Source organism: Podarcis tiliguerta, assembly GCF_965153285.1.
Source record: "Podarcis tiliguerta genome assembly, chromosome: 4".
NCBI lineage: Eukaryota > Metazoa > Chordata > Lepidosauria > Squamata > Lacertidae > Podarcis > Podarcis tiliguerta.
In genome coordinates, this window is record NC_139537.1 from 30,511,054 (window position 1) to 30,538,527 (window position 27,474).

The window sequence follows — 27,474 nt, forward strand, 5'->3', positions numbered from 1 at the left end:
AAAATAATAATAAAAATTAAGCTTTAAAAATTGCCCTTCCGACAGAGGTGGATGAGTTTTGTAGCCATAGCAGCTGCTCTAGGGTGCATAAAACCTGGAAAATTGCAAACAGATTGGTGCAGAAACATTTGTCAGGGGCACTTTTAAACTTTGCATTTTTAAAAAAGAAAAAGAAAGAAAATGTCTATATTGTTTTTATTTGGGGGCAGAATTGGATTATATTTGTAAGGAAGTTCGCTCCTTCTGAAAGCATGAATTCTGCTGAATTTCAAATGGATAACTGCAGTAGCCATTACAGTTTGTGAGTCTACTTTGTTTCCTCACCCGCATTCATGACTGAAAAACCAAAAAGTGGCTGTAACGTTATTTCTTCTTACAGAAGTAGGTGAAATTTGAAGGCATAGTAGCCAGAATGGATAACACCAGCCATATAACAGGCAAGATGTGCAGGAGCTTTTGTAGCAGGCATCTTTAAAATTTGATTTATTTAAAGAAACGCCTATGACTTCTTTTATTATTATTTGGGGGCAAAATCGGGGCAGATAGCATTGAGCTACTCTTCTTCAGTTCTCAGCCCAACTAATACCTTCTAGTCATATAGAATACGTTCTTTCTTTCTTTCTTTCTTTCTTTCTTTTTCTTTCTTTTTTCTTTTTTTGCTATTAATGGCTAGTCTGTACTGGTGTGCTTTCAATAAGCACCTTAAAGCCTGGTTGCTTGTTTATAGCCTTTGGGGAAGTTAATGAGGCCAAAAATATCGCAGTTGGAGATATCTTGCTTAGTGTCTAACTGAGGTTTATGTAAGATTGAGAAAGAGGAAATTTACATTAAAAATAGACTCCAATACACTCAAATTTGACTCTCTCTCTCTCTAAAGGCTTTTGTTTGTTTGAGCTGTCATTGCACATTTTATTTAGCAGTGGCTCGAATTAAAAATGCACAATCTAAACACAAGACTGCAGATTGCAGCTCTAGCACATAGCTGGCTTTTTGTGTTAGGAATAAAGCAAAACCTGGAACGCTATTAATCTATGGGAAAGATGCTGGAAATTATTTTTAATGAGCCATCATTACTTTTACCGGATGTAGTTTGCCAGTTACTAAAAGCAATTCTGTACTATTTTTTCCCAGTGCACATCATCATCATTATTTAATATTCCACTGTTCTGTGTACAAGCAAAGGTGGTGGAGTAGTTAGCATGCTGTACTTAGACCAGGATACCTGAACTGGAATCCAATGAAGTCCCTGATCTTGGCCTAGGCACTCTTTTGCCCACCTCTCTCCCCACAAACTACTTCATGTGAGGATAAAAAGAATGTGCTCCATGCAGGCTATCCTGGGATACAAACGTGACAAATAAGTACCGTATTTTCCCGTGTATAACACGCCCCTGTGTATAAGACGCCCCCTATTTGGGGGGACTCAAAATTTAAAAAATGGGGGGAGATTGCCCCCGTGTATGATGATCCCCCTTTTTTAACATTATTTTTTATTTTTTAAAAAACTAGTCATATACACAGAAATGTACGGTACTTGAATTTGAACAGAAGCACATAGTGGACAGAAAACTTTGATTTCACATATGCATTTGGGTTCTAAATTTGCTGCTCCGAAAAAATGACCCTGAGTTCACCCAATGCAGCCACAAGTCTTAAGTGTGTTGTAGTAATGAAAACAACATTTTTAATACTCTCAAGAAATTCAAAAAGAGGTTAAAAAAATAAAACTGCAATTAATGCCCTTATACAGAAATCATCATTCCCATGCTATTCAAGTCATAAGAAACAAAGTTACAGATTAAAATTACAGTAAAGGTAAAGGACCCCTGAAAGTTAAGTCCAGTCATGAACGACTCTGGCGTTGCGGCGCTCATCTCGCTTTACTGGCCGAGGGAGCCGGTGTTTGTTCACAGGTGCCAGCATGACTAAGCCGCTTCTGGCAAAACCAGAGCAGCGCACAGAAACACCATTTACCTTCCTGCAGGAGCGGTGCCTATTTATCTACTTGCACTTTTTGGGGTGCTTTCGAACTGCTAGGTTGGCAGGAGCTGGGACCTAGCAACAGGAGCTCACCCTGTTGCGGGGATTCGAACCACAGGCCTTCTGATTGGCAAGCCCAAGAGGCTCAGTGGTTTAGACCACAGCACTACCTGCGTCCCTAAATTACAGTAGCACATCTAAAATCACCCCAAAGAGTAAATAACATATGGCAGAGAAGGGATGGACAGATCAGGCTGTGCCTAGACTAGGGCACTTTAACAGGTGCCCATGCATAAGTGTGTTGTGCTCAGTTTGCACACATTAATATGCAAAACAATAAATAAATAGAAAGATCTGCACACACAAAATCATATATAACTAAATCTCTAAATCTCTGACTAATCACAAAATACATATTAAAATATGTGTTTTATTTCAATGTATGCATTTCTAAATCTATTTAAACCTACAATGCACATCTTAGCGCATTTTGAACAGACAGCTGTATTGCAAAATTCAGAGAAGAGCAGAAACCTGAGGATAATTACTATCCAAGGCACACATTATTCTGGGACCTGCAGATCAGGTCAGATCACATTGGAATTTACAGAAACTGACTTCTGCAATCATCCCTGGCACAAACAGATGTTTAAATCAATATGTTTATCCTACAGCTAAAAAAGTTGACTTGAATATATTTTTCTTGAGTCTATCTGTTGCAGCTACAAATCTGACTACTCTTGTAATAGAGCAATGTTGTTTAGAAGATTTTGTATTGAACAGGTGTTGTCTTATTTGCTACCTTTGAGAAAAGGGGGGTGTCATCCAGTATCCTCTGAGATGCTATCGATGGAAAATTAATATGAGTTTGAGCTTCAGCTGCACCCTTCCCATGTATGCTATAGCCCCCAAAAGCAAAATCAATGCCTGGATGAGAACAGCTGGTGGAAGCCAGTCCCTTCTCTTCATGCATTAACTATTCCCTGTTTTAGTTGGCCGAGCAGGGCTAAACTCTTTCTTCACAATGCTCTTTTGAATATCAGCCTTTAGGGGGTATAGGAAGCATAATTTGTATCAGATTATATAGTTGCACGGTTTCTCCACCCTTGGATTATTGTTTAATTTTTGTTTATTACCCCTCCTAAAAGAAAGGATATAGCAGGAAGGGGGGCAAGGATGATATACAAACTTAAGTAAATATATAAATAAATTTATGATCTAGGTAAGATTCCTATATTGCAGGGGGTTTGAACTAGATGACCCTTGGGGTCACTTCCAAGTGAGGTCACTTCCAATTCTTTGATTCTATTATTCTAAGCATGAAAAGGGCAGCAAAAGGACTCTTAGTTCTCTTTGTGGTTTCAGTCATTGGAAGGTGATGTCACTCAGTCATTCCTACCTAACACAAGAGGGAAAACAGCTCAGTGTTGGAGCATGTGATTTGCACACAGAACAGGAGTGCCAGCTTGGCCCTGCAACCATGGGTGTCCGGGGCCGTGGGTGCCATGCAGTGTGCATGGTCCTGGCACCGAAATTTGTGGGTGCCTGGCTCCTTCATGGGGAATTTGGTGGGTGCTCGGGCACCCAGGGCCCCAGGGAGTTGGCACCTATGACATAGAAGGCTTCAGGTTCGACTTCTAGAATCCATTGGACTTGGTGGACAAAACAGCATGCCCAGATATGATACTGTGGAACAAACTGAGAAACATCCCAAATCTGTAGGGCTGCCACAGCTAAATCTGCATCCCAATTAGAGAAGTGGAGCAGAGGAATCTCCTTCTGCCATCCTTATCCTTCACGATTGCTTGCCCTTCATTTAAGGTATCAACATTCTTAAGAAGCAGCATATATCTTTCATGCAGCCTGTCCATATGTACTATTTCTTGGAAGTAAGCCCATGGAGTTCAGCAGAGCTTATTCACAAGTCAGTGTGCATGTAGGATTTTAGTTCTTCGTATCAGATGGTATACTAAGAGAAAAGGAGCCAGGGTAAAAGTCAGAACAGCAGCTATTTTTGTATTTTAGTTACTTGTTCCTCCTCCAGAAACATAATAACATAAATAAATAGCAAATAAATACAGGCCTTTTTCAGATCCAGCCAGGCTATTGCAACTTCCCTCACAATACCTTCTCAGCAAAGGGGAACTGCTGTTTTTCTTAGCAACTGAAATCAGTTGGCCTGGGGTCCCTTAGACAGGGCGATGGGCGATCGGGATTAAAGCCAATGGAGCTGGCCATGGGCCTGCCTAGAATGTCTCTCTTAAAGTGTTGTGGAGCGTGGCTAATATGAAGAATGCTGCTGAAAGTGAGAGAGTCAGCTCCTTGGCAGGGAACAGGAATACAAAGCATTGCTAGGCCTGGTGGTGTAGCTTTCAGGTCTGTAGAAAGGTATTTGTTCATTTCATGACTCATCTCGTGTGCGAGGTCCAATGGAGCGGAAATGGTTTGTCTCGCTGCAGATGGCAAAGAGATTTACTGCCGACAAAAATACATTCGCACAGTGAGGTTTTGAAAAAACACCCGGCACTTCTCCTGGTGTTTGCCTTCTTTATCCCTAGGTCTCGGTGACCGTTTCATAGCAAGGTCGAGTTCTTGAAATAAAGATTTTGTGCTAACTAAACAGGGCATATTATATTCCCCACAACCACCGCTTTTGTGTATAAAAACGCATTTCCTTTTTCCAAAGGGATCTGATCCCTTTCCTCTTGAGATCATAACAGCTTATTTCTGCAAACTCAGTAAAAACAGGAAAGCTGTGATCTTGACAGCCTCAACCATTCAGCCACAGAAATGGTGGTGGTACTGTTGATAGCAAAGGAGGAAACACCCTGAAGTAATATCCTACATCAGGCTTTGTCAGACTTGTATCCTTCAGATGTTTTAGATTACTACAACTTCCATCAGTCACAGTCAGCAGACAGTATACTGACTGGAGTTGCTGGGAATTGTAGAGGGGGGTAACTACGGAGGGCACCAGGTTGGCAAAGATAGTCCTACACCTATGGCTGGACACTTTGATGCCACACATGTAGGTAAGGTGCATGTGTGGCATGCTCCACCAAGGACACAGATGTTAGGATAGCAAGAGGGGCCTCAGAGATGGGAAGGAGTAAACCACACTACTTGTGAGTCCTCAGCTGCTGCAACCAGCAGTTCCAATAATGACCCCAAATCAGCTCAGCTTTTCTGCAACATTCACCCATCTGAATCTTCTCCCTATAATTTCCATTGCTGCTTTTATCCCCTTGTAACAGGTGAGTGACTGTCGCCTGTTTCCTTCACTTTAGTCATTTTTTGGCAACCTTAATGTCACCTTCCATTCAATGGGTCTTTCTGTTTCATGCAAAAGTGTAGATAAGCTTGGGTATCTACTGCTTTGAACGGCTTTGTTCCTCCCATCATGGCTCCAAAAAGTCTTTCTCTCCTGCAGACCCTCCAACTATCACGGAATCCAAGAGCAATGAATCTGCTACCGGACGACCAGTTTCGCTTAAGTGTGCAGCCTCTGCTGTTCCTACACCTGATTTTGAGTGGTACAGAGATGACACTAGGTAATTATATTGCTTATGTATATATTTTTCCTATGTTATCTTTGATGTCTAGTAAAAGAAAGGAAGAAAGAAACCTAAAGCCCCTTGTTCTCTCTACAATCAGTGTTTTACAACCTACATTTTAAAATGGATTTTGCTTAAGGAGTTAAGCAACACTTAAACACAGTGTTGTGGGAGGGAAATGGGGGAGAAAATGGGTGTTTAAGGGCCCTCCCATGAACCTACCCTTTCTGCAGTGGATATGCCACTCACAACCAAACTTATCAAGGATATGCAACATCACATTTGAAGACACATGATGGAAGGCAATGTGTAGGTTTACTCAAAGTATACTACAAAGTCTCCTACAACTCTGTCCAAAGTCAGTGGTGATTCAAATAGAAATCCAACTTGCAGTCATCCCATTCTTACTGCTGCGAAGTACACAGTCCATACAAGAGGCACACTGAGTTGATCAACTCTGTGGTGAAACTGCTTGCCTTTATCTCAGTTTTATTTCTTGCTTTCCTTGTCTTCTTCCACTTTTAGCTTTTTCAAAGTTGTTGTTTTTTTGTCTTCATGCGTGTATTAATAATTATGATTTGTGAAGAGCGTAAAATACAAACAAACCAAGCAGAAAGCACGTGTAGAGGTTCTAGGGGTTGCTCGTGCATAAGCCGGTGCAAACACCTGGCTGGGTTGCCTGAGTGAACCTTTTCTGTCCGGACAGCCACTCACCCGTGGCTGTCTCAATCGCTGGCAGAATCCGTCAGTGGGCGTTTCTTAAACTTATTCCAGCAAAGAAGCTCTTTGATGCCTAGTCTTCTCCTACTCTCTCTGCGCAAAAGCCTTCTGCGCAAGGAGGGCGTAGGCAGCGGAGGACCCCTACTCTTCCCGCTGGTCCCCGGCAAGGAGTCATGGGACGGTCTCGCCGCTTCCCCCATCTGCCCCCCTTCTCCACTGGTGCTACGCTGATTCTCTTCCCCAGAAGATGGGCTGCCTCTCCCAATCCCGGGACGCTCTCTGGAATCCCTCTGGATCTTGCTCTCTCCCTCCGGCACTGATGGCAGTTCCCTGACAGCACGTAAACTGCAAGTCCTGCTGAAGGGCTTGGAGTCTAATTTAGATAACAAAGTGGCAGAAACAAGAGTAATATTTATTATTTATGAACTACTGAAAAATCTATAACTCCCTCCCTCTCTCTTTTCTTTCTAATTCTTTATTCTTATGTCCCCACCCTTATCTCCTGTTCATCTTTGGTCCCAGTCTCCCTCCCTCTCTGCTTATTTACATTTCTGCCTTCCAGTCTCTATATAGTTTCATTCTTTTCTCTTAGCATATGAGGAGCACGCAAGTGACTTCGTACCATGACTGTATTTACCAATTACTTTTCTTGGTTCTCAGGATAAATAATGCCAATGGTCTGGAGATCAGGAGCACAGGGAGCCAATCTTTCCTAACAGTGGCCAACGTCACTGAAGAACATTATGGCAACTACACCTGTGTGGCTACCAACAAACTGGGAATCACAAATGCTAGCCTATTTCTCTACAGTAAGTATGGAAGAGGGAAGAAGTCCAAGCGGGTTTTTTTAAAAATGCACATTTTGCAGTAAGATAAGGATTCCCTTTATCTAAATAAAGTTTCCTGTACTGTCCTTCTTCCACCCATTCACCTCATGAAAAATCTCTCCAGAGGGCCAGGAGCCCCTCTTGAACAACTTAGGATATGGTGTGGGGAGCTACTAAAGAATCACCCCAAACATGGCAGGCCACTGCCAAACCTGAGGTGATATACTACTCCCTTGGCAGCCTCTCATGCCGTGGTCTACATTGTGTGGGCTGATCTTCTGTAGACCCCTTTCCCAGGGGCACTGGTGACTGAACTGGAGAGGAGGCATGGAGACTTTTCCTCTGTGAATTTTCTTACCATTACAGTAAAAGACATGGCCACATTCATACTTGAAATCCAATGTACATGACTGTAAGAAAAGGCAACCTGCTCTGTCCTTGTTCATTATAGAACATGGGAAAAACCACCATCACAATCCATTTAAAGAGAAAATTGGTACCAGACCACCGTGTGGCCAAAACAATAAAAAGGCCTTTTGAACACTTGGTAAGACAATGGAGAAAGACTGGGAGAAAGAAAGGGAAGGCTGGAAAAAGTGCAGAAATGAGAAACTGAAAGGGGAATGAGTTCACAAAGCAAAAACAGAACTGAAAAAAATGACTTGAAAGGACGTGACTGTTTTCAGAGACTATGAGAACAGATGATACTAAATCTCAGGGCCGGCCCACATATGCAACAAGGTGAGGTGACTGCCCTAGGTGGCAGGCTTAACAGGGTCAGCAGATCTTGATGTAGATCTTTATTCCCCCCTTCTTCCTAGTGTAGATCACTCACCCCTTCTTCCTTGGCAGGGAGGGGAAGCTACATTTTGTGGTTCACCTCAGGTGCCAAAATGTCTTTGGCCAGTCCTGCTGAATATAAGGGAAAGGTGAGGAAGTCTGTGCTAACTAACTACAGCTGAATGTGTTTTTGTACACAAAATTACTAACTGTAGGTCATTCCTAATGCTGAACAGTAGCCCTGCATTTTAACTTTCTATTAGCCCAACATGCAAACCATAAAAATGGCATTTCAGTTGTGTTATAGAACAACATCAGATAGTCAGATATTTCATGTCTAGAAAAGGCTATGAGACTGTAAGAGATCATTCTGAGAGCAAATTCTAGTTTTAGGTGCAGAATCATATCTTCCAACTTTATTTTTTTTAAGAGAATAATTAGGCTAAGAAATCAGCTGAATTATTCACTCCCCCCCCCCACACACCCTTTGCTGGATTCTATTTTATGAACATTTTTCTTCTCTTAATTCTTTATTAATTTGACTAAAAGAAAAAGGAATCAGCATGATTTCCTAACTAAACATGACCTTGCTTTGCAGTTGTTTCCAGGAAATCTAATCAAACCTTCAGACCAGACCTGACATATCCAAGGTTTACTTCTCTGTAATAAATTTCTAAAGTTCAGTCCATAATCTCCCCTGGACATTATATATGGAGTTGGGGGCTATTATTTCTTTTTCTATCAGCAGTTTCTTTATAAGGTCTTCATTGATTTGAAATATCCCTGAGGGCAAACTCAGTTAACACAAATAATTTGACCTGCTATAGCTCTGACCTACTCACCTGTGATGGTATAAGATATTACGGAAAATGAAAAATATAAATGGCTAGGAGATGGATGAATGTTGTTGATACTTTTATTACTGATGGACAAACTGGGGTATGATGCATGATAGGGCCAAGCCCAGGGTTTAATAGAAAGCCAGTAGTATATACCCAAAGAATAAATAAAAGGAAATCCATGCTGATCTATTATTATTATTATTATTTTCTCAGTTTTTTATCTAGAATTTTTTTTTAAAAAAAAAACCAACCTGGAGTATAATTCCCATCACCCACAACCAACATAGTTAATGGTCAGGAATTATGAGAATTGTAGTCCAAAATGCCTGAAGTACACCAGGTTGGGAAAGGCTAATAGAGAGAGACTTCTAGATGAGCCTTCTAGATCAGTTAGCACAATGGCACTTTCCTCCATCTGGACAACCCCTATTCTGCTCAGGAGGGTTGGGAGAATCCCCAGAATGGGGTGTAGGGTTAGGAGAGGAGAGATTGTTCCTTCTGGCAAGCAGAAACGCTTACACTGATAGAATTATCACCTTAGCACAGTCTTGACCTGAAGGAGCATCTCCACCCCCATCATTCTGCCCAGACACTGAGGTCCAGGGCCGAGGGCCTTATGGCGGTTCCCTTACTGCAAGAAGCGAAGTTACAGGAAACCAGGCAGCGGGCCTTCTCAGTAGTGGCACCCGCCCTGTGGAACGCCCTCCCACCAGATGTCAAAGGAAAAAACAACTACCAGACTTTTAGAAGACATCGGAAGGCAGCCCTGTTTAGGGAAGCTTTTAATATCTAAGGACTACTTACTGTATTTTAATATTTTGTTGGAAGTGTGTTGCTTTTCTTCACAAGCTCAAGTTGCAGGTACAGCCATGATTTCTTTAACAAACCCCAAGTTAATCATTAGTTGTCCCACAATCAAACAAGCCCAGGCTTGATTCTCTCAAAGTTTGGGTGTTTCCCCCAGCTGCTCTTGCCTCATACCTTTGTAGTTTGGTTGTCTGAGGTAGGTTGTTCAAACAAACCATGGTTAAAGAAGGGTGCTGGGTTCACACAGAACACCAAGCCATAGTGAAAGCAAACCAACAACAAACCATGGCTTCAGATCATGATGTCATAAGACATAGTGCAGTATTATGTGCAAACCAGGCCATTAAATATCTACTGAGAGCAGAGGGTACTTGCAATTCCTATGTTCTTTATATCAGTATAACATCCAAAGCCACTCTGCATGCAATTAAATGTGTATATACTGTAGATCTTTATTGTGTTTTTTTAAAAAAAAAAATAAAGTAGCTTTTCTCCTGTGACTAAAGATGAACACTTCTCTCTAGCTTTTAGATAAGTTGGGGGGGGGGGGAGGAAGGACCTGGAACAAATTTCCTATGTAGTCCACGAAGATGAGAAAAACTTAGTATTTCTGTGTTAAAGAAGTGTATAATTGGAGGCCTGGTAGTTTATAATTGGCTATCATTAAGCTTCAGAAAGAAGCAAAAGGAAGCACAAGCCATTTTGAAATACCCCTCCAAGCCTGCTTGGCCTCACATCCAAGAACAAACTAGAGCAAGTGATACAGCCCTCCCCTTTTGGGTGGTTTTCTTTTTCTGAATCAAAGGGATTGAAGCATCAGTAAGAGACTTTTCATGCTTTTTAATAGAGAACAAATTTGTTCAAAGATATCCTCTCCTTTGAGAGGCAGATGGAATGTCAGTGCCAGAAGGTTCTGTAGTGGTTGAAAAATGACAGGAGCCGAGATTGAAACTGCGGAATAGGGGCAAAGTGAAATGTTTGTGGCTTTGCCCATAGCAAAAGGGTGCACGGGGCTTATTGGGTCCTGCAAATTATTTGAAAAATAAAGCCTAGGAAGGGACAAAAATAAGTGATGGATGATCCCAGGCAGAGCGTGAAAAAGGCAGAGGTGGGCCTCAATACACAGCACCACCTAAAGCAAAATGCACTTTGGGAAGTAAGGGACTGGACCCAAAGGAGGTGGGAATATCTGTCATCAGTAGAGATTTATACCTGTCATTCCTATGGCCATTTAGAAATGGGAGGATTTGTCCAACGAAATGAAGCAGAGCTAGGCAGGAGAGGAACAAGATTGAAACACACAGCAACAGGAGTAATAACAAACTGTCGGAGGACAATGCCCTGAAATTGATCAGAAAGGCCCAAGTGCTATCATCACTGCAGAGTATAGTGATCAACACATCAGAAGTATCTCCTCTAAATACCAGGTGAAAGAAAGCATTTGCTTTAGACAGCTTCCTGTCTCTTTGAGAGATATTGGCTGTCAATATGTGCAGCAATGTATATAATTCAATCAATTGTTTGACAGCTCATAGGTTCATTTATCAAATTTTAGTGGCATCAATAGACTGAGATCTGGAAAGCATTGAAGAAAAACAGAGTATTTTTTTTATTAAATCCCCAAACAATGCTGCAATCCTATACACACTTGCAAGGGAGTAAGCCCTACTGAATTTAATGAATCCAGTAGAACTTAGCTCTGAGTAGTCATGTATAGAACTGCACCATAAGCCACAACCATGCAGAAACTTTGGTGGTAGAAGAAAACCTGGGCAAACATGCATTTCACAAGCCTTACTCTGAATCACAAAAAGAGGTGGGGGAGAAATGGTGGAGAATAGAACCAAGGGTCAGGAAACAAGTCCCCCAAATTTTCTGAGAACAGATTGGAATGTGTAGGTTTTGTGTGTCCAATATATCAAAACCTCTTTTCTTATTTTGAATTAAGTTAATTATTGATAAATAAATTCTGAGATGTCACAGCAGGACTGTGCAGATGTTAAATGTCCAATATGCAAATGCAGTCTATGTGCCTCAAACAGAGGGAGGGAGCAAGGCAAGTGGGTGTAATCCTGCCTCCCCATCCACACAACCAAAACACTTGCACTCAGTCACCTAATATCAATATAACTTAGCAGTATTTGCTGCAAATGCTGTGGGAAATTCAGGTCATATTTTACCAAGCGGCTTTCCTTTGAAGAGAGCCCTGGAGATTTATGATAGCTGCATAATATAATCCTGGTGCAAATGTACAGGCTGAGCAGGCGGTATGAGGTCTCTGGAGCAAGCACACACTACGTTGCATCGCCATTTTAGAACCACATGATAAGACAGCCTTTCCTGTACATGCACACACTGACCACAGAAAGCATTGTTTACAACCCGCTAGCTTCATATGAACATTGGATAGGTACATAAGCCATCTTGAAGGAGTTGCGCTACAAAACGTGGCCTATAAATACTTTAAAATGATAATTGATTGGCAGCATAAAAACTGGAGCACGTATAATAATCGACTGGCAGCATAAAAACTAGAGCACAGTTTTCAGTTGCACGGGTGGAAAGGCACTCGACAAAGTAGCTGCCATCACATGTCTGCTATCCCTGCACGGCAAGTTTTCAGAGGGGAGTTAGTCATCCAATGAACCAGGTTGTTTTCTCAAAACTTCTACAAACTGTGGCATGGATATATTTTTTTCCCCCTGCTCCTTTTGCTGCATACGTTTCACTTGGCCCACAGACACAGAGGCCACACGGGGCAATTTCATGCAGCCTTTTCTTTGTGGTTGTAACACGTGGACCAACTCTCAGTTGTGATTTAATGAACGGACTGTGCAGCAGACCAGTGGCTAGCGTGCTTTTCATTTCATGCTTGCCTTCAGCATTTTACTCAAGAGCTATAGTATCACAGAGAGTAACAAGGCGAGGTGGAATTATTAGGGCAGGAATGGGGTGGAGTAAGAAGGGTGTTGCACAGCAGGCCGGGGAAAGGTACTGCCGTTTTGTACAAAGCAATGTAATAATGAGGCCAGAACGCTTCAGAATAACCACTTGTGAAGAAGTGTCTTGCCAACTGTGCGAGGGAAAGGTAATGGGCTTATGTTATTTAAGCGCACTAAATAACAAGGAAATCCTGTCACTGAAGCTGACTGTTTTCCCCGAACAATAGGCCCCCATTGCTACATAAACACTAAGTTCCAGCCTGGCTGTGTATTTTTCCAAGCCAAAAGACAATATCTTCCAGCACCTGCTGTGACATCAAACACTCCCATTAAGGCAGTTAGTGCAGGGAGATCTGTCATTAGTCACAGGGATGTGCTTGACCTGCTGTAGCCTGATTGGCTTATAGAGCTTCCACAACAAGTCGGGTTGTAATAGCACGGTGTGCTCTGCCTAAGCATTGCACTGTTGGTGCCTGAAGAGGTTTATAAGCAAATAATGACTGGCTGACTTCTTGAGAGATCCGCCAGGAAATGCTTTAACCTGTGATGAGCTTCATGAAGCTCCCATAAGCTCAGAGGGGACATCCAGCATATATTGTCATTCCTAGCTATGCTTCTGCCTAGAGCTTGCAGTTTTGCTACAGCCACCTGGTTATCAATGCACTCCCCACAGAGATGTGCCTGCCATCATCTCTGTGCAGTTTTTGGTGAATGCTTTTAACCTTGGCCTTTGACAACTGTGATGTGAGTTTTCAGGACCCAGCCTATTCCTGTGACTGTGATTTGTTTTAGCTGTTTTAATTTAATTTAATTTAATTTAAAATTATTGTAACCTGGCCTGGGACCTGCTGTTGAAGGGCAAGTAAATAATATTAATTAATAACAAAAACAATACAAGGGCAGAATGTTACCTCCTTCTGTTCAGATAGCCTTGCCCCAGTACCATCAAAGCTTAGTCCTAGATTCTTTTAAATTTGGGTGTGGCTCATATTGGAGTTTGCTGCTGAGGTCTAACCCCCGCAACCTCTTCCCTTCACCCAAACATATTTGGCAGTGGTGAGGCAGCAGTGACAGGCGGCAGTCAAACAGCTACATCTCCTTTATGGAGGTTTCTGTGCCAGGCATCCCTCCCTGGCACCAAGAATGCTGGTGGGGACTGGATTCTGTTGTACTACCAATGGCATCACTGGTAATTTGAGATGCTTCATAGGAAGAGATTAATAAATGGAATGAAATTTAGTACATAAATAATTCAAAGCCCTACATTGAGATAGATTACACATATGCTTCAGCCTTGTGGCCAGCCTCTGGTTAGCTCACCCTGGCTCTGCCAATAATTTCTGTCTCTCCCCTCTTCTTATCCCAGTCTGTAAAAGCCTGAATGAAGACGTAAACCAAGTTTCTCCAGATTGTACCCAAACATGCTATGTGCCTGGGAGTCATTTGCATAACAGACTCTTTGGTGGTGACGTTTGTCATTTAATCAAGATCTTTCCTCTTAAGAGAGAGAGGGTGGTCCCTTAAGTCATTTATTTTGGAAGCTGACTAGGAAATGCTGCAACATTGTCTGTGAAATCCACAATTTTCATTGGTACTTTGGAGATTCTGCCATGAGACAAAAGGTTTAAAGATAAATCAAGACATATAATGCAACTGAGTTTGTACGAAGGAGATGCCATTATTGATTCTTGAACATGGCCTGTATGTACAGAGTAGAAAGTGTCTAGCATGTCTTTGCTGCTTGCAGTTCAGCATAGTTAACAAAACATATTAACAATACAAATTTAACAGCAAAGCAAAATAGGCAAAAGATTACTAGGTCAAAGAACTGTGTATTGGGATCTTGTGGTGATATTTGGATAGTGAAATCATGGCACTCAAGTTCCCTCACAGAAGGCATCACAATTCCCTTTATATTCTGTATATTGCTTATTCAGTTTGTGTCTCCTTCAGATGGTTCCTCCCTGCCTCATCACACACTTAGGTGCTTTGGGAAGAGCAAATGTTCTTTTGAATCAAAGCAATTTCAGGTTGGGAAGCACTCCAGGTTTGTAACTGTTGCTTGCTGAATGTGGAAAGTGCATGTTGCTTATTGTTTTGTTTTGTTGTTTTTCTCACTCCTTAGAGAAAATATTACCCACACTCCCCAATCCTTTTCCAGGTCAGTATATGTTTTGTGTCACAGTAGCTCTTAAGCTGGGTCATTCTCCATCAATTCAATAAGTAGGATGAACCAGGGAAGAGGAAATAGTTTACTTGTTGTGTAAAAATAAGACATCGTGTCCACATTCTGGTTGCTCCTGCCCTTATATCTATGTGCCCCATTGCTGGCAAACTCAGCTGTTCAACTCTTAAGCCATTGGTCTTTTAAACTTAGGTCACCTGAATCTTTTAACAATTCGGCACATTAGAGATTTTTCCTTTGTTCTTCAGTCTTCAATTACTCTCTAACAGAAAACCTATATAGACCCATATGGTATAGCTCCTCACAGAGAAGTATCACCTCAGAATGCATATGGGAGATGGTTGATCTGAAAGTTGAAAAAAGTCGTAATTAAAAAAAAACACAGTAACAAACTCACTTCACATGGAAAGCTGATTTGCCAGAGAGGAGGCTTCTAGACTAACCTTCTATACCCAACATTGTAAATATTTCTCGCGGAGGAAGAGACTGAGTTGAGGTCTTTTTAAAAGGACTGACCCTAATGTGTATTCTGAGCTGGTATGAGCCAGTGAGAAGACTATGTCATCTTGAATCCACCAGCTCAAAACTAAAGTGAAGAAGCCAACTTGGGATGATTAGCCACCCCAAATAGTAACAATTTGTTTGAATGCTCTGGTGTATGATGGACAGGTAGTCCACTACATCCCTTTACCATTACACAGAGTGAGGTGGTTGTCCAGGCAGCAATGCAGAGGAGTAGTGGTCTCAGGGAGTGACAGCAAGGTGTTGGAGACTATGATTTCCTCTGTTTTCCTTAAGTTGGTCTGCTGCCTTCAGGTGCAGAAGACACTGTTCCATTGGCAATGTTAAGGTACAGTTTGTCTGCCTGTACACTTGAATTCTGCATGCGGAATATGCTCTCTTGCAATGAGGATGGTCTTTCTTGGGCCTGCCCTACATGCCGAATGAATAGCAGGAGATAGTGAAATGAAATCTCACCCCTTGTATGTGATATGTTGGCGCATTCAAATTGAAGGTCACCAATCAAAAAAAATATCAGCCTCCAGTAATTTCAACAGCTCTGCTGTTCACACAGCTTCTTGGTGATCCAGGTGTAAGGTAGGTCTTTGAAAAAGCACCTCCAGGCTCCCACACAGCACTGGTGTGTGCTTTTATTCTTGGAAGACACCCAGTGACAAGGGTATCCAATAGGCTTAATAGAAATGGAAGCACTTTTTTCCACTCTCTGCAACATTGATATTTATTTCTTTTTTGCATTTGTGTCCCACCCTTCATCTATAGATCTCAGGGCAGTTTGCAACATAATTTTTGAGAGTCGCTGGTCTGCAAGGGCAACTTGGTTCCAGAACAACAGCAACAGCAACAAACCCTCACAGACAATACAGCAGGTGTGGGAAACCCTTTTGGTCTAGTGGGCAGGCCAACTTTGACATATGACTAGGACCACCCACCCGTTAATCATCTGGTAGCATAATGATGTTTCCCACATCTGCAGTGCAGCAGCAGCACTACTTATTAATCAAGAGGATGAGGGCATACAACATGTTGGTGTTGTCACTTGCTGTCATTTGTTCAAAGGGAATCCACACATTTTCATGGGGAAACTAAAATGGTTAGAACATTGAAGCCACTGGCTACAACTGGGTAAACAGAGGCAAATCTACAAATACAATTAAAGGAAAGCAGATACAAAAACAATGTACCATTAAATTAAATCCTGTATATTTATTTGCCATAAAGCTGAAGAAAAGCAATAAAGTGTGGATTTGCAAACAAGCAGTCTAAAAATAAATCAAATAAATATGGTTATCATATGAAGCAGGAATGAAAATGTGCACAGATACAAGAATAACATCTTTAAAGGGCTGCTCTGTGTTTGTGTTTAGCATCTCTAAATTAATTAAATTTAGGTTTTATTGAAAACAAAGTTGTATTTAAATTAATCGCCCACATTGTGTGTGCCTTAAAAACATGCACGCACAACACATACAGTGGTACCTCGGGTTACATACGCTTCAGGTTACAGAAGCTTCAGGTTACAGACTCCGCTAACCCAGAAATAGTACCTCAGCTTAAGAACTTTGCTTCAGGATGAGAACAGAAATCGTGTTCCGGCGTTGCAGCAGCAGCAGGAGGCCCCATTAGCTAAAGTGGTGCTTCAGGCTAAGAACAGTTTCAGGTTAAGAACGGACCTCCGGAACGAATTAAGTACTTAACCCGAGGTACCACTGTATAAGGAATGCTTTACTCATAGTTATCATTTGGTTGTATTTGTTTGCCTCCAGATATATGTTTGTATCCACCCAAAGTAGCTTCAAGTTTAAAAGCTAAATAAATACAATTATTAACAATAAAAAACTTACCTGAAATAATTATCTCACAGCAGGACAAGTTGAATATTAAAATTTCCTTGCTGAAAAAAAAGCAATAGAACGTATCTGAGAAGCAGTTTAGATGCCACCACTGAAAAGGCCTTGCACCTTGTTAAATATCCATCTGATAATGAGACACAGAACTGAGCCCCCAAAGCTGACCTTAAAGCTTTGGCAATTAACCCAGTTGTGTTTTTTTAATTAAAAAAAAAATTTGTGGTTTTATCAGGTAAAGAATATATTGGTCGCACTTCATTCCTGCCTAAGGATAAAGCTACAGTCCTAATCACACTTATCAGGGACTAAATCCTATACTTCAAGGGCACATTCTTACTTTAAAACATATTGAACACTGGGACTTAGAAGTAACATGCATAGGATTCTCTGGACTGAGGCATTGCAGGGAATTGGACTAGAGGACTAGATATGGGCCCCTTCCCGTTCTAAAATTCTACAGTTCTAAATTAAAATATCAGCAGAGAAATATATATTTGTACCCACATGATCAAAACTTTAAGCTGTAAAGTTTTAATAGCACTTTATCTTGCATGTATAATGTGTCAGTGTGATTTATTCCATGCTTGAATTAATGCTCAAGCATTTGATTTTGATTCACATAAGCTACATCCTAGTCTACCTTCAGTGCATTCTGGATTACTGAGCAAATCTATAATTTTAATATGTAGAACCTTATTTCTCTGCCAAATGTTCCCAGCAGTTTCTTTGCCATGGGCAATTAGCACAGGTATTGGTGCTTTACTAACTGTTCGCTCTGCCTTTACAATTCACCTCTTGATAGAGCCTCAGGAAAAATATTATCGAATCCCTAAACTGTGTAGACATGGTTTCTTTTCTCAGACATGAATGCGCTCCTCTAAGATTTTGATCATATCACCCTTGCTCTTAAAGCCTTAGGCTGTGGCGCTTGTTTTGTTGTGTTTAATATGAATTAGCATTTCCTGACCACATGGGCGTTACAAGGACACATTGGAATCATTTCTGATTTTTTAAACTTTATTAGTATGGGTCTTTGCTGTTAAAGGCAAACCATTCTCATTGTAAAGCAGCATTTTCATAAAATATCCTGTGCAATGATTTACTACTTTGTCACCATTCGCCTGTTAGCGTAGTCACCACAGGCAACAGCAGCCAGATAGGTATAGAAAAAGCAGTTGCTATTGCATTGCCTGGGATGCAAGCCACTGTGGATTACCTAACGAAAACTTGTTTACTGTCTAATAAAGCTATTTTGATCTTTTTAGATGCCAGAGCAAATGTATTTTTAGAGTGCACATTCTTCTGCTAAAAGTGCTGTGGGTTTCAATGTGCTTCTGTAGAGAAGTTTCCCATGCCTCCCATTTCAGTTCTAAACCAGAATCTTGGGCAAACATCTCCCCATACAAGCCAGAACGATAGTGGAGGCAGCACAGTCTCAAGTTATACCAGGTTCACCAGCTTCCTAAACCAAGCTGTCCCTCATGTCTTGTATCCACTTCTAGCTTAAGGTTCAATCCCTTTCACCCTCCTTGTTCTCCAGCTGCCATTGTCCCTTGTGCTTTCTGAAGATGCAGTAGCAAAGTGGTGGTAATGCTGAATTTAATCAGCCACTCTTTTCACATACCTAAACCAGACACATGGTTATAGTAAGTGAGTCCAAGTAGACAAGGTTGGTGGTGGTGGGAGAATAACAGTTCCCTTTATGTAAAGCAGATGCTGATTGGAGAATGGCCCTGCATTGACTGTAGATTGTAGCTAGTTTCCTTTTAGATGTAGATATTCTAGCTTGTACTAACACTTTCATTTGGAGGATGGGTATAATGGTGGGCTATAGGCTATAGTGAGAAAGGGGTTGGTTGGAGGGATTCAAGGCAAAAATAGGAGCTTCATCAAAAAGGTATGACCAGTTTTCTGTTTGATGGACTTATACTTTTAACAAGGGTTTCTGTTGTCCAGGAGTCCCCCAGTAAATGGAATCAATCTGTCCTAGCAACAAACTCACTCTCTCTGGATGGCTTTCTGTGTGCAAGAAATTTGATAACTTGTGATAATAACAACTTTCTTCCCTTGATCTAACCAAGTCAAATCAAGTGATGGGGGTGTGTTTTGCTGGTCCATCTTTTAAAATGATCTCATAATGCTCAAAAGGCATACTTAGGACTAGCTTTGTATAAGGCTGTGTGTATTAATCAGATTTGAATCTAACATGAGTGGTAAGAGTAACATTCCATACATGGATAGATTTACAAAATTCAGAGAAGTGCAAATTTCACAGGAGAGCTGTGTTTTGGTTTGTGCATTGGTTGGAGAAGTGAGAATCTGGGTGGTTCTGTGAACTAAATTATCCCTCAGCTCTACTTCTGTTTATGCTGGATATTTAAGGGGACCCATTCAGCATGAGCAAAAAGTCCTAATCCTGCCAAGCTTCATGGTGTATTCTGATGATGCTGTTGGCATATGCAAGAGCCTACATACCAACAAGTCCAGGCTTCAAACCATTTTGGACCTTCAACAGAATCTTCTAAGCTCCAAAGCATATACGAGGTGTGCCAGAGAGCCAATCTAACCTTGGTGATCCTCAATTTTGGTGGCTTCCTGCATTACAGTCATTTAGCTGCTCACCCCTTATTTTGCATATGCAAACATATACTGGAGACCCAGTGAAGTGTTAAGAGGAGAGTGCTTATGATTGACTGAATAGACCTGGGTTCAAAATACCACTTGAATATGAAGCTGATTGGGTAACAACATAACTTGTTTTAAAGATAAAAATGAGACAACCAGAACAGGGATCATGTAAAAAGTAAACTCACTGTTCAGAGTTCAGTCGAATGATGGAAGACAATGACTGATTTGGAATAAACTGAGGGTGTTATAAGCAGGACAAAACAATTCCAAGCATGAGATAGGCAAACATTTGCTTAGAACTTTAAATGTAGAGAATCACACATGCACATACAGTCCCATCTATGCCAACCCGAACTCCTTGAGAAAAGGGTATGGTAAAAATGTATATAAATTTGGATTACAACCAAAATTAAGAATGAATCATATGCTTTTGGGTCAACTGATGTATGCTGCGTTTAAATTCACATAAGTTTTGTCTATATATTTCCACAAATGTTTTTGAAGAAAGAAGAGTATTTTCTTTGTTTTTAGATGATTCCCTAATAATACATATCACCAGTCTGGAAGAAGAGAGAAACCTGCTTTAAGATTATGCTTGCCTTCTGTTTTTATAGGCACTTGTATTTAAAAACAAAAACAAAAAAAAAACATTTTTTTTGGAAAGAAAAAAGTCTGCTGCCCCATTAATAGTTGGTATCCTTTTAGGCTTTAATAAGCAGACAGGCTGAAAGTGTATAAGTAAGGCAACTGCTTTTGCTTTCTTCTCTGTCCGTTCCACTTGTCCCACAGTTCCCATTCAAATAACAGTATCTGGTTCTGTAATGGTAAATGGGAATTTAAAAGGATGGCAATGGGAGTGGAGTGGGGTGGCATGTCTCACTTTAACCTCAAATTATTCTCTCTTAAGGCAGTGGCAGCCAAACAGCAAACAGCTTCCCCTTTTACCATTTCCACACATCACAGGCCATCAAAGGATTTGCCTGACAAATTGGCTTCCCATATGGTTATTTCCCCCAGTGAACAGTCCTTCCATTCACTAACCCATGTTGGTAAAGTCATTTTGGGAAGTGTTGGTTTTATCTTCTGGACTCAGGCACTGGGGCTGAGCCTGTTGGTGACACTGTTCCCATTCAGCATTGGCAATAATAAAAAAGCACATTACACATGACTGGGCTTGCATGATTTAATACTACTGCATATGCTAGCTTATGCTAACAACAAAAACAGCAAGTCCTTTCCAAAGAACCTGGTCTTGTAGAAAAGCAGAGAATGGTTTCCAAATGGATGGGCTTCCAAGGGAAGAAAACGCAGGGGAAACATTCCGGTGCTATGCATCCCCACGTTGCCTGTGTTTGTAGAAATGTAAAATATATTCCCACAATCAGGAAAGTACAGCATGAGGATAGGGGCAGTTGTGGAGGGTATAACTAAATGTTACATAGTTGTTGTTGTTGTTGTTGTTGTTGTTGTTGTTATAAAAAACAAACTACATGGGGCTGCTCCAAAATGATAGCTTGGCATCAGTTTCCTCCTTTGTCCTCCATAATGTAAAGTCCATCCTACCTGTGTCCTCTTCTTATCATGCTGAGCATTTATCTACCCTTTGAGATCATTAGTTCAAAATTCAGATCTCAAAAGAAAAACTAAACAAAAGACGTCAGTGTCAATGGAATCTTCTTTGTGCACAAGTTATTAGAGTGGCTATAGTGCAGGGATGAGGAGCCTGTGGCTTCCAACTGTTGTTGGATGCCAGCCCTGTTCATCAGCTACACTAGCTGTGACTGATAGGAGTTGGAGTGCAACAACATCTGGAGTTCCCCATCCTTGCTACAGTGGCAAATGAGATCATGTTCTAGGCAGGACATTGGTGGCAAGTGTGATTTAAACTGCAGTTGTGAGGAGACACTTCAGTAGTAGATTACTTATTCTGAAGTTGTGCAGTGCCCTGCCTTACACTCGAGGGAAGTTCAAGTAGTCTGAGCACTGCTTGAAAATATCCTCCCACTTGGGGAATTGCCACAGTACAAGTTGTTCTTGTAGAGTGGAGGGATTTCATCAGTCTTAAAAGTTCTGTCATGCTCTTTGAGCAAATGCAATGTGATCTTAGTGTGAGAGAGAAGCAAGACAAATTTCTTCAGAAGAAAATTACAGAATGCCGCCCACAAACGGTCAAGTGACCAGAACACAGTGTGACAGGGTGATACAATAGCATTCACAAAAGTGAAAATGCAGAAGGGTTCTCTGTCAAACTCTCCGTGTGGGCCATTGGGTAGCTAATTAGCGAGAACACATCGTACCCTTTGAAAATTGTAGTATGGTTTAATGGACCACTGATATCTTCAGCTGTTTACTACTCTCAATATGTTGCTTATGCAGCAACACTGAGACCTACTGTCTAAGACTGTTCCTCCCTATGACTCCACAAAGTCAAATGCTTTTTGAGCCTGAAGTGTGAATGGAACTTTAGATCAGGGGTAGGCGCTGTGATGCGTTCTGACATGGTTTGAATACAACTCCCACCATCCCTGACCATTGGTCATGCTGGTGGGCTAATGGGAGTTTGAGTGCAGTAACTTCTGGATGACACGACACTGGCTACCCCTGCTAACAAGTAAGATCAAGGAGAAAATGAAGTATGCTTGCTTTTTATTTGTTTTTTATTTGCAAATTTAACAATGAGAAAAGGAAAAGGAAAGAATTGCGAAAATTAATAATATGAAAGCAAAAGAATACTAATAATTACCACCAGACACATTAAAGATAGAATAAACATCAGTGCATCCATCTTAAGTTAAACATACAGGTTGATATAAGCCCTCCAGATGTCCAAATAGGTATCCACATGACATTGATATCTATAAAGAAATATGTTGAAATGAAGCCAAGGCAGTTAGGTCCTCAGATCATTGCATGATAGACATTGGGTCTATTGAAGTATAAATCCCTTGATGATCATAAGGGCTTGCAAAATCCGCTTTTGTTGTCCTTCCTGTCATTAATCCCTGTATGATGGGAATTTAATTTAAAAGTGCCTGAGCATCTGCAAATAGCAAAGATTTTGCCAATGCAAAATTGATACAGCAGCAACTTCAGACCAAAATGAATATATCACTGTACAAGCCCACACTATATGCCTCAATGAGACATTTTCAGCACTACACCTCAAACTCTATCTGTAATGGGCAGTACCTTCCTATGTTGTGGGGTCCAACGTGCCTGAAAATATTTATTTTCCTGGATTGATCTCAATTTCAAATCCAAAGGAACATTCCATATAAAATATTCTAATTCCCTCTTCCACAGATATCTAAGTTCCTGAACTACTCTCTTGCAAAGATCCATAAGCATTTAAAAACAACAGTTATGGGTTCAACTTTCTGTAAGGAAAAACCTGATTTCTGCAGAAAAGCTGATTAACGTTTGCTCCAATTCAGCAGCGGAGAGTGGGTTTTCCCAGAGGAAAGCAACAGGACAAGCGGAAGTGTGGGCAAGCCCTTAGAATGAGAATAGGATGCAAATAGAGCATTATGAACTTGATGCTTCTAGCAGTGAAATTGGGGATATTTTTCCCTGTACAGCAGAGAAGCAGGAGGAAAAATCCCTAAGTGTAGCCTACTAAGTACCAGCTGCAAATCCCCAAAGCCTTGGAACTGAGTACAGAGCCTTGGAAGAAAGAAATTAATAACTTTCAAAGCATGACCTTGAAAATGGAATTAACAGTATCCCCCCCCCCCCTTTTAAGCCTCCCTGATAATAAAGATTTCATCTTCAGAAACCCTGGCAAACAGAGTCAGCAGACTAGAAAAATGACTTCTAGCTGAGGTGCTGGCATGTGTAAAACCCCAAGCTCTCCAGGCCGCAAGGGGGGGGGGGACAACGGAATATATCCCTTCCTCTGTGTTTTTGGTCCAGCTGCATAACTTGTTTCTCTTTACCTACTTCTGCTTTGTTCCCAAGACACATCAAGGAATACAGTAGGCACAAGCATCATTGCACACAATAGCCTTTATGAACCTGGTGCCTTCCAGATGTTGTGGACTACAACTCCCATCAGCATGTGCTGGCTGGCGCTGGTGGGAGTTGAAGTCCAAAACTACTGGAGCACAGCAGGTTGGCAAAGGCTAAATTACAGCAACACAAGAGTCCATGTTCAGATCTTCCTGGTGTTTCCAGTCTTCATCATAAGAACCTAAGAAGAACCTGCCAGATAAGGTCCATCTAGCCCAGCATCCTTCTCTCACAGTGGCCAACAAGATAATAATAATAATAATAATAATAATAATAATAATAATAATAATACATTTTATTTATATCCCGCCCTCCCCAGCCAAAGCCGGGCTCAGGGCGGCTAACAAGAATAAAATAGTACAACATTCTAAAAACATTTCATTATAAAAATTAATTAAAATCAAATTGATGGCAACCATTAAGCTAAAGTTCTGTGCAGATTGCCAAAGGAGGGAGTCAGGCTGCGCCCTGACCAAAGGCCTGGTGGAACAGCTCTGTCTTGCAGGCCCTGTGGAAAGATGTCAAGTGCTGCAGGGCCCTAGTCTCTTGTAACAGAGCGTTCCACCAGATTGGAGCCGCAGCCGAAAAAGCCCTGGCTCTAGTTGAGGCCAGCCTAACCTCTCTGTGGCCTGAGACCTTCAGGATGTTTTTATTTGAAGACCGTAAGTTCCTCTGTGGGACATACCAGGACAGGCGGTCCCGTAGGTACGAGGGTCCTAGGCCGTGAAGGGCTTTAAAGGTTAAAACCAGCACCTTAAACCTGATCCTGTACTCCACCGGGAGCCAGTGCAGCTGGTATAGCACCGGGTGAATGTGATCTTGCAGCGAAGACCCCGTAAGGAGTCTCGTCGCGGTATTCTGCACTCGGTGGAGTTTCTGGGTCAGTCTCAAGGGCAGCCCCACGTAGATCGAGTTACAATAATCCAGTCTGCAGGTGACCGTCGCATGGATCACAGTGGCTAGGTCAGGCAAGAGAGGTAAGGAGCCAACTGCTTAGCTTGGCGGAGATGGAAAAATGCCGCCTTTGTTATAGCTGTAATCTGCGCCTCCATGGAGAAGGAGGTATCGAAGATTACACCCAAACTCTTAATGGACGGTGCTGGCACTAATTGCACCCCTGCAAGAGATGGGAGTTGCCCCCTCCATCTCATATCATCCCGTCCCAGCCAGAGGACCTCTGTCTTCGAAGGATTTAACTTCAACCAGCTCCCACGTAACCATCCAGCCCCAGCTTCCAAACATCTATGATGCCCATGGGAAGCCTAAAAGTAGGATCTGGGCACACCTACAGTCTCCCCACTTGTAATTCCCACATCAGAGGCATATTTGCCAGGGCATTTTTTAAACATATAAAGTGTGGTGGGGATTCTCCCCCTCAGTCCTCATGAATTACCCACCCCATCCCCGTGAACTCAAAATCCTCTCCCTCAGTTGTGCCCTTTTAATTCTGCTTGGCCCCAGGTTATATTTGGGGAAAACAAAATTCGGATTTAGAAGTTTTCCTCTAGAGTTTCCCAAACTTGGGTCTCTAGCTGTTGTTGGACTACAACTCCCATCATCCCTAGCTAGCAGGACCAGAGCTCAGGGATGATGGGAATTGTAGTCCCAAAACAGCTAGAGACCCGAGTTTGGGAAATCCTGCTCTAGGCTGTGATTTAGGATTTGCCATTGTATTTTAAGCAAAACCTGGGCCTGTGCAAGTCATGTTGCTTAATTAGGCTTGTTAACTTTTCAGAGATTCGAGGCTAAGGTGGGCACTGGCTTTTACCTTTACTTCAAGGAGTGAGAGGTTACCACCCTCACTACTTTATAACCAAGGAGATGATGAGTGGGGAGGTTCAGAGGCTTTGTGGGCGCCAGGTGAACACCTTAAGGATGTCACTGTGCCCACAGATGCTACGTTGGTGGCTGCGGGATTAAGCAATACACAAACTTCCTGTTCGATTCTCATTGTTCTCATTGTTTCCAATTTTAGAAGATGCGTCATTTCTTAATAAGTTATCATTACATATGAGACTTATAGATCAGATAAAGAGATTTGCTGCTCTTTAACTGCTGAACTATTAACAGATTAGTTCTTAAATGCTTGCCAGTTCCTTATTTGTGCCAATTCTCTACCTTGTGGCAAAAGAATAGATTCTTGCTAAAGTACAGAGACCAAATGCAGGTGTGCCACTAGATGGCAGGCAACACCCACTTTTGCAAATGGAGTGAAAATCAGAGAGCTTGAATCAATGTGTACTTTTTAGCAAAGCCCTGTGTATTATTATTTTTTAAAGACAGAACCAACCTCTCTGAATATCATGTAAATGCACCCTTACCCTGCCACATGTAAGTAAATATAAATCAGATTTATACACCTAATTACTAACACTTCTCATGGATTCCAGCCCCTATTTCTTTTTAAAACAGAACCTTTCCTACTGCATGCGAAGTGTGATATTGTGTTTAGAGCCCAGTATTACCACCTACAGATTTGCTAATCAACACTCCATTGCCCCAGGAGATTCATAACTTCTTCCTGGTAGCACTGAGCTCAATTCTCACTTCGGGATCCTTTTTCTTGCCTTTGCCAGACTTCCATTGTCAAGAAACATTTTTAAAAAGTGAATTTGCCACTACACCAGACAGGAACTCTTTTGTAACAACATACAAAACATGCAAGCGTTTCATACCACAAATGGTGAAAAGGCTGTCTTTGGAATAGAATATACCCGTTTCTGCAGGCAAATGAAAATTGAGAATGTGTGATTCGTATTAGGGGCATGTAATAATGATTTAAACCGTCATTCATTGCACTGTTTGCTCATTAAAATTGATTCCGTTTTGTTATCCATTCATTTGAATTTCACTGTAACCACTGGCAGCGCGGGAGAGGGGAGACTGATTCTCCCTCCCTAACTCGCAACTGCCATTGCTGCACAAAGAGAGAGAAAGTCTGCATTTTTAATTGCAGGCTTCATTCTCACTCTTCTCGGGGCAACACAAAGTAGAAAAATAAGCTTCTTTCCTCCCCTTCATTCTCCCCACCTGAAGAGAGAGAAGGAAGACCCCCCCCCCCCGCTTTGTTTACCTCATACCTAGTTTGCAAAGCTCATTCCATGCCGATCCTTTCCACCTTGATGTCCCACCTGTCTCCCTTGACCCACCTCGTTCCGCCCCACCCACCCTCGGTCTCACTCACTTACAGGCTCAGCCAAGCTACACCCTTTAGCCAAACCATAGCCCAGACAAGCCACAGAAGAATAGACAGGACAGACTGGGGCAGCTCCCCAGCAACTGTTCTGTTCTGCTACTACTTCTCTCCTCCCTGACCTCCTATATCACTGAGGCAGAAATGACGGCAACAGTGTGAGGTATGTACTGACAGCCATAATGGTTGCTAGAGAGCTAGCCCAGTTTATCCTACCTGTTCCTCTGTTGCTTGGCTGAGCTGCCCTCCCACTTCCTTACTTGCCTACCTGGGCCACCCACCTGCTATTCTGTTGTCATGCTACAGTTTGCTCAACCACCTGTTGGCAGCCATGCAAACTGCAGCGTGATGACTTCCTTCCAATTCTATTATGTAGCAAGGTAAGTTTTGCATTTGCTTTGGATGAACCCTGAATTCCAAACTGGACTCTTCAGAGAGGGATGCGACTTATCCAAAGACAATGTCCTTCAAGGGTGCCCAAAGCAAATCATTCACTCCCTGAAGCTTCAGGAACAATTTGAAGGAGCACAAAGGCACAGACACTATGTCTGTGAAAATGGCTCCATTTCCCCAAAAGTAAAATGCCAGCAATGTAAGTGAGGAGAGTATAGGGGGTTTTTTTAACCTAAAGGGAATAAC

The 27,474-nt window shown here is 41.8% G+C and overlaps 1 protein-coding gene across 1 annotated transcript in view; it reads left to right on the forward strand.

Annotated features, from left to right (window-relative positions):
- LSAMP (limbic system associated membrane protein) overlaps positions 1-27,474 on the forward strand; it is a gene marked incomplete at its 5' end in the record, with an annotated part of 434,032 nt that overhangs the window by 392,529 nt on the left and 14,029 nt on the right. Inside the window, 3 exons of the mRNA XM_083439051.1 lie at positions 5,411-5,531; positions 6,915-7,063; positions 14,578-14,613. Coding sequence (XP_083295177.1) covers positions 5,411-5,531; positions 6,915-7,063; positions 14,578-14,613 — 306 coding nt within the window. The remainder of the gene's footprint in view (positions 1-5,410; positions 5,532-6,914; positions 7,064-14,577; positions 14,614-27,474) is intronic.